The following is a 10,924-nucleotide window of genomic DNA, read 5'->3' on the forward strand; positions in this document are numbered from 1 at the left end:
CCAGAACAGGCCGCTTTGGGGTAAGGATACTTCTGAGCTAAAGGCATTGGGAAAACAGCAGATGCAAGAGCGACACTCTGACCTCCCCTTTCTCTCCCGGAAAGCAGGAGATAAAACTCCCATGTAAAAGCTGCTCTTCCTGTACCAGGAGGAAAGCAGCATTCTCATCCCTGGAGCAAGGGGCAAGGCCAGCTGAGAGAAATCTGTGCACACAGACCCTGTTACCTTTCCACACTGGCTGCTCTTTGTTCCACGTAGTATATAAGCACTTGGGCCCATCTGCTCTTGGGGCTTTATTTTCTTGTGGAGACTCCCACGTACACATAAAATAAAACGTGTATGCTTTTCTCCTGTCATGTGTCTTACATCAGTTGAATTCTGAGGCCAGCCTACAACCCAGAAGGGGATAAGGAAGCTTTTTTTTCCCCTGCCCCTGCACTTCATTCCCGACGTTTTCGAGGGAAGCATCTTCACCGGGATTCCCTCGCCTCCCCACCCCTTCCCCCTGCCTGACTCTTCTGAGTTCAAACAGTTCTTTCCCATCTCTGTTTTCCCAGGAATAACAAACGAGGACAGCAAGGCTGGGACAGGAAGTACATCGTCCTGGAGGGCTCGAAAGTCCTCATTTACGACAATGAAGCCAGGGAAGGTAAATTAATAGCTCGGGGAATCTCATTGCACGCGGTTGGCCCAGGTCTCCTAGTCTTGGCGTGAAGGCTCTGTTTTCCGGACTGCGTTGCAAGCCTTCTACAAGTTTCCATTTTTGAAAATTAAAACCCAAATGACTGCGCTGAAGGTTATTGGTACGATACTCACGTCTATAGGTCTCCCCACTGAAGACCCTGCAGGGCGCTGCCCTGAAGATTCCACCTGCTCATACACCTTCCGAGAACTTCCGCCTCAGCCAACTAACCCATAAATCCACATCGTCATCCGAAATTTGACTGTGCCACTCACCTGACCTACTTTACTTTTGTTTTTATCTTCCCTCTCCGCCTCCTCCGCCCATCTCTTCCCTCCTCTGTCCTCGTGCGCCTCTCTGTCCACCGCATACTCCGTCTCTCTCTTTTCCTCTCGTCTCCTCTTGTTCTTGTTCCTGTTCTTTTGTTTTTCTTTCTGCCCTTCCTCTTTGCACCAAGCTGGACAGAGGCCGGTGGAAGAATTTGAGCTGTGCCTTCCCGACGGGGACGTGTCTATTCATGGCGCCGTTGGTGCTTCTGAACTCGCAAACACAGCCAAAGCAGGTGCGGAGCGGCGGGGCCCCCGGAGGTGGGCTGAGCTGGACTGGGCTGGGCTGGGTCCGTCAGCAGGGGCAGGAGGGGGCACGTGGTGGATCAGACTGCGAACGAGGCTCCCCGGCCCCCACTTCTGCTGAGTAACCGGGACTCAGGTGTGGCTCGGCCATTGTTCCCGGCGGGGGTGGGCCAACTCGACCCTGTGCTCTGTGGAATCTCCTAGATGTCCCCTACGTGCTGAAGATGGAATCTCACCCGCACACCACCTGCTGGCCCGGGAGAACCCTCTACTTGCTGGCTCCCAGCTTTCCCGACAAGCAGCGCTGGGTCACCGCCTTAGAGTCAGTTGTCGCAGGTGGGAGAGTGTCTAGGGAAAAGGCAGAAGCCGATGCTGTGAGTATGCACACGGGCGCCGGAGCTTGTCTCTGTAAAGCGGGCAGACTTGGTGGGAGTCCCGTCGGCTGCCGTGTTTCCCCTTGGCCTCCCTCTCTGAGGGGTGATGGCTTGAGGCTGTCACGACCGGGATTCTGTGCCGACAGAGATCCAGCTTCGAGGCGGCTTGGCCGGCATCGCGGGTCCCCCTCCAACCCCCAGAGCCTTCTAGAATGGGGGAGTCGACCCCCTTAGCCAGCTCTCAGGGCGCACCACATCTCGGTTCTGGCAGCACAGGGCAAATGTACTTACAAGGAAATCCTCTCTCTCGTTTACCCGTAAGCGTTTATGTGGTTTGAAGGCTTGCGTTACGAGCACGCTGGCCGTGAAGCGGCACGAAAGGCTGCCGACAGCCGTGTCTCCTTCAGGAAGGCTTTTCATAACCTGCTCAATTGCTTTTACGTGATTTGCTCTTCCGAAGGCAGGTCTGAAATCCTACTTCTCCTGAAGACGTTAGAGATGTGGGTGGGCCTTGATTGGCATCACTCCTCCTGGAACATTCCAGGATACAAACAGCGCTCATCACTCACTGGTGTTTGCTCCACCAAAGACCCAACAGCTCTTTTCAAACACTTAGCTCCTAATAAACACTTTAAGTGTAAGCAATCGGAAAATCCTTAACCACGAGTCTCCTGCTCGTGGGGTAAACCTGTTTTGATGACCCATCTCCTTGTCCCACGTGTGAGTCTTTTACTGAACGCCCCATCCATGTGTGTACAATAGGGCCCTGACTGTACCTCCTACGAGCTTCTGCCCGCATGGGTTCAGGTAAAGAGACTCAGAAGCGGGTTGGTTTGCTGCTGACACTGGGCTTTGCACTTGTGCCACCACCTGGAGGGGCAGGAGCGTCCATGTGGCCTATTAAGCCTTGGCAGGGACGTCCTTCAGCTTCGGCTTGTTTCATGTCACAGACTCTGCGTCTCCTGCACTCATTTAGTTCTGCATCCGAACTGAGTTACAACTCCGACACTAATTAACAGCCACCCCAGAGATACCGATAACATTCACGTCCTGCCTTCTGAGCTCAGATCAAAATACGGGGCAAGCCACGAGTAGATGTGTGCTTCTGAGCGTCTTCAGGAGGAACTTGCCCTCCTTCCTGGCATGAAACTTTTCTCCGTTCTTGTTTTGTCTGTCTGGACGGTGCGGTCATGAACAGTTCAGCTCACCGTGTCTTCTTTTTTCTCTCTCTCTTTTTCTTTCTCATGTGAAAAGAAATTGCTTGGAAACTCGCTGCTGAAACTGGAAGGCGATGACCGGCTCGACATGAACTGCACGCTGCCCTTCAGCGACCAGGTGACCATGTTTTCTGGGGCGCCGTCGGCTGTGTCGGGGCTGGTTATGGGGACGTGACCCCCCTCACGCTCTGCCTGGGGACTTGCACCCCGGCAGGTGGTGCTGGTGGGCACCGAGGAAGGGCTGTACGCGCTGAACGTCTTGAAGAACTCCCTCACCCACGTCCCAGGGGTCGGAGCAGTCTTCCAGATTTACATCATCAAGGACCTGGAGAAGCTCCTCATGATCGCAGGTGGGAGGCCGAGGACACGGCGCTTTTCCTTCACTTGTGAGGGAGAGGATTGGTCATGTGCTTGTCGGACGCAGAGACAGGCCCTCCCGGGGGCAGGCTGGAGCAGAGCGGCTCTTCCCTCTGCGTCCTGTAGGCGCCGCGCCCCCGCGCTCTGCTCGCACGCGGCCCCCTCTCAGCGCCGGCCCGCCACGCTGCCCGCCTCCCATTCCTCCCTGGTCTCAGACACCCTTCATCTGCAGGCACGACTCATTAGCAGTTTGCCACATCTCCCCTGCCCTTCTCTCTCTCTGTCTCTCTCACACACACACACACACTCTCTCTTTTCTCTCTCACTTATTTCGAACCACCTGAGAGTCAGTGGCAGCTGTGACTCTGGATCCTTCAGCCAGTCACCTAAGAACAAGGCCGTTCTCTCACGTACCCACGGCAGGAAGGGTTTTTTCCCTCTCTTTATCAGTGGTACTATATATATGTGTGGTGTGTGTGTGTGGTGTGTGTGTGTGTGTATATATATATATATTTTTTTTTTTTTTTTTCTTTAGGGGGAAAACAATAATGCATTGGCTCCATGTTCAAAACATCCACAGTCAGGTCTCATTCAGGCCTGGCCGGCTGGACCCAGGGGCCGGATCCTGACGTAATATGGTCAGGAACTGGCTTTCTTTGGTCTCTCAGCTCTTTTCCTCTGCTAGCTTGTTTTGTTAGTTTCTTTTTTTTGCTTGCTTTCCTTCCTTTCCTTTCTTTCCTCCCTTCCTTCTTGACATTATTCTTGGGAGCAGTTTTAGGTTCACAGCAAAACTGAGCAGCAGGTAGGGAGAATTCCCCTATACCTCTGCCCCGCACGCGCAGGCCGCCGCCTCCGTCAGCGTCCCCCGCCGGCGTGCACCTACACCGACACGTCGTTGTCACCCCAGGTCCACAGTTTACCTTCGGGCTCACTCTTACACATTCTGCGGGTCTGGACAAATGGGTAACAATGTATCCGCCATTATAGCATCCTATAGAATAGTTTCACTTTTTAATTCAGGGAATTTAATCGTTGCTACTCCCATTTTCTCTTGTACTGCCCATAGTTGGCCTTTACCTGTGGCTCCAGTAATGTCCTTTTTTTCCTGGCTTGTGATCCAGTCCAGGACCACGCACTGCACTCACTCAGGTCTCCCTCATCTCCTTGAACGTGGAACCACCCTCAGCCTTCCTGTGGTCCCTCGTGACACATACTGGATTAGTCCACGTCTACTGTTTTGTTGTCCCCTACCCATTCTTTGACTTTGCTGGGGAGCACGTTTGAATATTCCGTTCATGTTCTCCAATTTTGTGTCTGCAGAATTTTTTGTTTTCCTCCCAGAATCTTGACCAAGAGGCCAGATATTTTCCTTTTAGATCTAAAACTTGGACCTAAACTGTGTTTATGGGAATTTGTGGAAAGCAGTGCCTCCGCATGGCCTCGCGTGGCTTTTATTCGGGAGAGAACGAGAACCGCCATTGTGTCTCTGCTGTCCCGTCCCCTCAGGAGAAGAGCGGGCCCTGTGTCTCGTGGACGTGAAGAAAGTGAAACAGTCCCTCGCACAGTCTCACCTTCCCGCCCAGCCGGACATCTCACCCAACATCTTCGAAGCCGTCAAGGGCTGCCACTTGTTTGCTGCCGGCAAGGTAAGAGCCGCTGCGGGCTTCAGCCGGCAAGTGCTCTTGAAATTGTCACGGCTCCTCTGCCCACAGGGCTGATTGATTTGACCTTGAAAATCGTGTGTCCTCAAACTGGGTTAAATTTCTGTTGCTTTTCGACACAACTGTCGGTTGCACTGTTGGCATCTAGTGGGCAGGGCCCAGGGTTTCTCCTAAACATCCTACAGTGCCCAGAATGGCCCCTCACCACAGAGAATGACCCGGTCCAAAGTGTCCGTAGTGCCAGGCTTGAGAGACCCTGCTCTCAACTGAGGTTCCTTTCCTAGTTTTGCCACGGAGCCAGTGCACACACTGGTGACGCTCTTTTTCTTTCTTTCTCCGTCCCCCCTCCCCCCCCAACTGCTTTTCAGATTGAGAGCGGGCTCTGCATCTGTGCGGCCATGCCCAACAAAGTTGTCATTCTCCGCTACAACGAAAACCTCAGCAAGTACTGCATTCGGAAAGTAAGTCCCAGGCCTGGCCGCGCCTGCTCTCGCAGCGAGCAGGTGGGGAAGGTGCTGTCTCGGGGAGTAGTGTGTGCCTGGGCCCTTCGGCCTGGGTGACCTCCTTAGAGAGAGCGGGAGGCTGTCTTGCTCCCTGGAGAAAGCTCCAGAGCGGCCCATCCTTACACTTTTCCCTCTTGCTGTCCTCCCCCGCGTGTGTGAGCTGCCTCTCTGGCCAGACCAGTGAATTCAGCCTTTTGTGAAGGGAGAAAGGAAGGTGGCCGATGGAGGAGACATCTCTTTTGAACCAGTAGAAGAAAGGAAGATCTCTCTGAGGAGCTAGAAGCCCGTGGTGGCGCCTACCAGACTCCTTCTCAGATCGTAAAAGTTTCTATTAATGACCTTTAGAAAAACCAGTGCTAGCTGTGTTTTTTTTTTTTTTTTAATTTTATTTAGTTATTTATTTATAGCTGTGGTGGGTCTTTGTTTCTGTGCGAGGGCTCTCTCTAGTTACAGCAAGCGGGGGCCACTCTTCATCGCGTTGCGCGGGCCTCTCACCATCGCGGCCTCTCTTGTTGCGGAGCACAGGCTCCAGACGCGCAGGCTCAGTAGTTGTGGCTCACGCGCCTAGTTGCTCCGCGGCATGTGGGATCTTCCCAGACCAGGGCTCGAACCCGCGTCCCCTGCATTGGCAGACAGACTCTCAACCACTGCGCCACCAGGGAAGTCCCCAACTAGCTGTGTTTTGATACGCAGTTCGGGAGCTGGTTCTCCTCGGAGCAGTGGGTTGTGATGTTGCCTGCGGTGTAGACAGCTATCCGTGAGATCACTGCATTTGCCTTGCTTCTGGAGAAGGCTGTCTCTTGTCCCTAGCCTAGGAATGTTCCACCCATCATAAGCCTGATATATTTCAGGTGCTTTCGTGATTAGTCTCAAAAGTAAAAGGAGGGATGAATATATAAGGGTTGTTACCTGTTAGAGAAACTGTTTCATCTGGGGCAGGCTCTTGTTTAGTTTGCATTTTTATTGAGCACCTGCTGGTACCAGAGACTGAGCTGGCTGTTTCACACACTTTTCACAACAGTTGTGAGAAGCAGGGGTGATGATCCCTAATTTTCAGGTAAGATGACTGAGGCTGGCCAAGATCCTAGGTTACAAAATTGAGACCAAAACTGAAGTTTGACTTTCCCTAACGTTTCACTGTGTTATACTAGTTTCCTCATACTTAGTAGGTGACCAATAAATATTTAGTGGTGAGGATAATGCTGATTAGAGTTTGAACTGTTAACTTCAGGAAAACTCCCAGAAATCACTGCTTCTTTATAATTCCTGGCCATCATTTGGAATAAGCATGCCTAGGTTTTTTTTTAATTTTTTTTTTTTTTTTATAGCTACTTTATTTATTTATTTATTTATTTATTTTTGGCTGTGTTGGGTCTTCAGTTCGTGCGAGGGCTTTCTCCAGTTGCGGCAAGCGGGGGCCACTCTTCATCGCGGTGCGGGGACCGCTCTTCATCGCGGTGCGCGGGCCTTTCACTATCGCGGCCCCTCCCGTTGCGGGGCACAGGCTCCAGACGCGCAGGCTCAGTAGTTGTGGCTCACGGGCCCAGCCACTCCGTGGCATGTGGGATCTTCCCAGACCAGGGCTCGAACCCGTGTCCCCTGCATTAGCAGGCAGATTCTCAACCACTGCGCCACCGGGGAAGCCCCATGCCTAGGTTTTTGAAGCCCTTAGGATTGACCTGAAAACAAGTGGAAGTAATTAGGAAGCACATAATTCAGATAGATGAGATAATTCAGTAATGATAACAATGATATAGGTGATACAGGTTCAGAATAGAAACCTAGAAGCTTGGAAAAGGAAGGAAACTAGAACCACTCCCTCTAACCACCACTGTTGGTGTATTCCTCCAGGCTCTTTCTTCTGATTAGAATGTCGTAGTTTTAAAGCTCTCTCTTTGAATGCTACCTTTTCATTGAAATGGTGTTTCTGACCCTTTCTTTGGCTGCAACTTGACCTTCTTAGTCTCAGGTTGCATAGAACCCAGAGGTAGCAAAAGGATGGTGGGTCCTTGTGAGGGACGTGAAGAGACTGAATGCGCTTGGTGTGAAAACAATAGGAACACGTCGCGCGGCAGTGCCTGCACGGCTTGGTTAGATGCCCGAGGAGAGCAGGGGCCACCCCGAGTCTGCGCTCACATCCTCCTCTCTGCCCCGTCTCAGGAGATCGAGACCTCGGAGCCCTGCAGCTGTGTCCACTTCACCAACTACAGTATCCTCATCGGAACCAATAAATTCTACGAAATTGACATGAAGCAGTACACGCTGGAGGGTAGGGCCCGGGTGCGCCCCCTGCCCGGAGCTCCGGCTCCGCTGCCACCTCAGGCTCCTTCTGGGTCCTGAGGCTCCGCCTCTTGCCTGCCTTTACAGAATTCCTGGATAAGAACGACCATTCCTTGGCGCCTGCCGTGTTTGCCTCCTCTTCCCACAGTTTCCCTGTGTCCATCGTGCAGGTGAACGGCGCGGGGCAGCGGGAGGAGTTCCTGCTCTGCTTCCATGGTGAGTGCGGCAGCCGTCCGCTGCCGATGGGGGCGCTCACGGCACCGCAGCCCCGGGCAGGGTCCTCGGGGCGGGGGCGTGGCCGGTGTGCCTGGGGCAGGGCCGGTCCTGCACCGCCAGGGCCCCCGGGTGCCCCAGCCCCACCCGCGGGCTCCAGCCAGCTCCAGCGCAAGAGCGGCCTGCTCTGTCCTTCTCTGCTCCTCACTCCTTTCTCTCCCTCTCCTCTCTCCCTTTCCTTCTTCTTTTCCCCCCAAATCTCTGGGTCTGTTTCTCCCCCTTCCTCACTCCCTGACTCTTCTCCTTCCGTCTCCCCCTTCTTTTCCTATCTCCTCTCTTTCACTCGAACGCTCTTTCTTTAATAAATCCCCGAGAGATGTGGCTCAGCAGAGCTCCTGAGGTTTTTCACAATCCAAGCCCCCTGGGCTGGATTCCTTACTCTTCCATCAAAGCGTGTGTCGCTGATACCGCTGTCTCTGGCCGTGCTCATGCCCCGGGCTCTGCCTCCTTGCAGAGTTTGGGGTGTTCGTGGATTCTTATGGAAGACGCAGCCGCACAGATGATCTCAAGTGGAGTCGCTTACCTTTGGCCTTCGGTAGGTGAGGCGAGGTGTGGGGCTCTTTTCTGCCAGTAATTGGTATCCCGGGAAGAAACTGCAGGTGGAATTCCTTTAGGCTTAAGCAGCGTGCTTGGGGCTCCCTTAGATGCCAGGCGCCATGTGAAGCATCACCGCGTAAGCGTCCAGGGCAGAGATCCCGAGGCCTGACGCAGAACCACATAAGCCAAACCCGCCGGCCTCTCATGACAGAAAGGGAGACCATTCCCTGTGAGTTCATTTAAATCACGTCAAAGACTGCACAGCATCCCACAGCACCGCTGAACACCTGTCAATTTAGCCAATTCTAATTAGGCCCATTCTTTTTGTAAGTGTGAACAATGCTGTGATGAACAATTTACACTAAAATTTGCACAATTGTTAAATATCCCCAGCTCAGAAATTCTAAAAGTGGAGCTACTGGGTCAAAGGGTGGACACACACACACACACACACACAAACGTACATATGTGACTGTGTGAATGTTCTGAAATACCATTCAAGGCTATTTCGTTTATCTGTTGCTTCATGACAAGTTCCAAAACCGAGTGACTTAAAACAACTACTTATCATTGCCTGAGCCTCTGTGGCTTGACTGGACAGTTTTGCTTCATGCGGTGTCAGCAGGGGCACCGGGACACCTAGAAAGTCGGAAATGGCTTCACAAAGTGGCTGGCAATTGGAGCTGGCCGTCAGGTGGGAGCTTAGCAGGGACCGGTGGCTGGAGGCCTCATTCCTCTCCACGTGGGCTTCTCCTAAGAGTGCAAAAGTGGGGGCTGGCAGGCCTTCTCGCTTCCTCCACATTTTGCTGGTTCAGCCTGATGTCAGGCAAGGAGAGTCCACAAGGGCCTGAGTACTAGGAGGCATGACTAATGCCGAAGGAACAGTTCACTGCAAGGAGTAATAGTGATAATCTTCTTTTTCCCTTTAAGACCAAAAACAGCTCTCATTATATCCTAGAGTTTGAGTGACACTGTGATATAGAAATATAGTACTCAGACCAGAAATATTTAATCATCTATGAACCTAGTCTTTTTTAATCAAATTGTTTAGGAAAATGTATTCAATTAAACAGTTTAAAAAGGTCTACAGTGAAGTCTCACCCACATCACTTGTCTCCCTCCCCCTCCCCCTCCCCGAAAGGAAAACACTTTTTTGAGTTTCTTATCCTTCCAGTGCTTTATGCAAATAACAGGCACATTAAAAAATATATTCTCATCCCCCTCCCTTTTTAAAAAATCAGTGTGGTAGCACACTTTATACAGTATTCTGAACCCTGCTTTACACACTAAGTACAACTACACCTTGGGTTTTTTCCACATCAGTGCATAGAGAGCTGCTTTATGCATTTTTACGCCTGTGCGGAATTCCAGAGATGTGCCATGATTTATGTAACTGATCCCCACCATGTAGCCTTGAGTCGGTTCACATCTTCTGCTCTAACAGCATGGCAGGGGGTAAACTTGAACATGCCTCATTATGTAGGCATGTGGGTGCACGTGTAGGGTACATTCCTTCAGGGATTGCATGGCAGCCGGGTTCTGATCTTCTGTCTGTTAACCCTCCCTCGCCCCACGCTCTTGCTCGGTGGTGGCCACGCAGCCTACAGAGAACCTTATCTGTTTGTGACCCACTTCAACTCACTCGAAGTAATCGAGATCCAGGCCCGCTCCTCTCTGGGGTAAGCACTGCCCTCCGGGCTTTGAAAAGCTCAGCGGTTGGGTCTGGGTGTCGGGGCTGGGCGGTGCTCCCTCTCATCCCACCTAGCAGTGGAGGTGACCGGCCATGCAGACTCTCTCCTGGAACTCCACAGGACCCCTGCCCGAGCGTACCTGGAAATCCCGAACCCACGCTACCTGGGCCCTGCAATTTCCTCGGGAGCGATTTACCTGGCGTCCTCGTATCAGGATAAATTAAGGGTCATCTGCTGCAAAGGAAACCTCGTCAAGGAGACCGGCACTGACCACCACCGGGGCCCGTCCACCTCCCGCAGGTAACGCACCTCTCTTCCTCCTCATCACAGGGGGCAAAGTGCTTTCCTGCAAAGCAGAAGGATATCTTGCCAAACTGGCTGAAAGTTTCCCAATCTTCAAAGCTCAGGCCACTCATTGAGTCCTTTATAAGCATCAGGAAAATTTTCACTGCCCCCCTTTGTAAAAGAAGAAATGAGGCCTTGAATATGGGCTGTACTTTATTTATTTACTCTTGCTTGGAATGCCTTGTAAATTTTTTCTTGTTGAAAACTGAACATTTCAAATAATACAACGTGGCAGCTCTGAAAATCAGCTCCCCCTTCCCCTCCCTGGGTGTGTTGTTGTCACTGTTTGTTTAGTGACTCTTGTACTAATTCTGTAGTCTGTGTCCGTTGTTATGTGCAGCCATTGAAGTTTCTGCTTGATGAGGGTAGTGGTCAGCTGAATGACTAGAAAGAGATTTCCTTAAATGCACTGAACCCACCCTTTGCTGAGCG

At 52.1% G+C, this 10,924-nt stretch overlaps 1 protein-coding gene across 13 annotated transcripts in view; it reads left to right on the forward strand.

The window, feature by feature from the left end:
* CIT (citron rho-interacting serine/threonine kinase) overlaps positions 1-10,924 on the forward strand; it is a 165,300-nt gene that overhangs the window by 148,947 nt on the left and 5,429 nt on the right. For all 13 annotated transcript variants that reach the window (XM_036874604.1, XM_036874598.1, XM_036874600.1 and 10 more), the window contains 12 exons: positions 558-649; positions 1,140-1,244; positions 1,459-1,628; positions 2,883-2,963; positions 3,060-3,195; positions 4,709-4,848; positions 5,232-5,324; positions 7,527-7,635; positions 7,734-7,862; positions 8,374-8,454; positions 10,057-10,135; positions 10,268-10,447. In XM_036874604.1, the coding sequence (XP_036730499.1) occupies positions 558-649; positions 1,140-1,244; positions 1,459-1,628; positions 2,883-2,963; positions 3,060-3,195; positions 4,709-4,848; positions 5,232-5,324; positions 7,527-7,635; positions 7,734-7,862; positions 8,374-8,454; positions 10,057-10,135; positions 10,268-10,447 (1,395 nt within the window). The remainder of the gene's footprint in view (positions 1-557; positions 650-1,139; positions 1,245-1,458; positions 1,629-2,882; positions 2,964-3,059; positions 3,196-4,708; positions 4,849-5,231; positions 5,325-7,526; positions 7,636-7,733; positions 7,863-8,373; positions 8,455-10,056; positions 10,136-10,267; positions 10,448-10,924) is intronic.

This window comes from Balaenoptera musculus, chromosome 14, assembly GCF_009873245.2.
Source record: "Balaenoptera musculus isolate JJ_BM4_2016_0621 chromosome 14, mBalMus1.pri.v3, whole genome shotgun sequence".
In the NCBI taxonomy this organism is placed as follows: domain Eukaryota; kingdom Metazoa; phylum Chordata; class Mammalia; order Artiodactyla; family Balaenopteridae; genus Balaenoptera; species Balaenoptera musculus.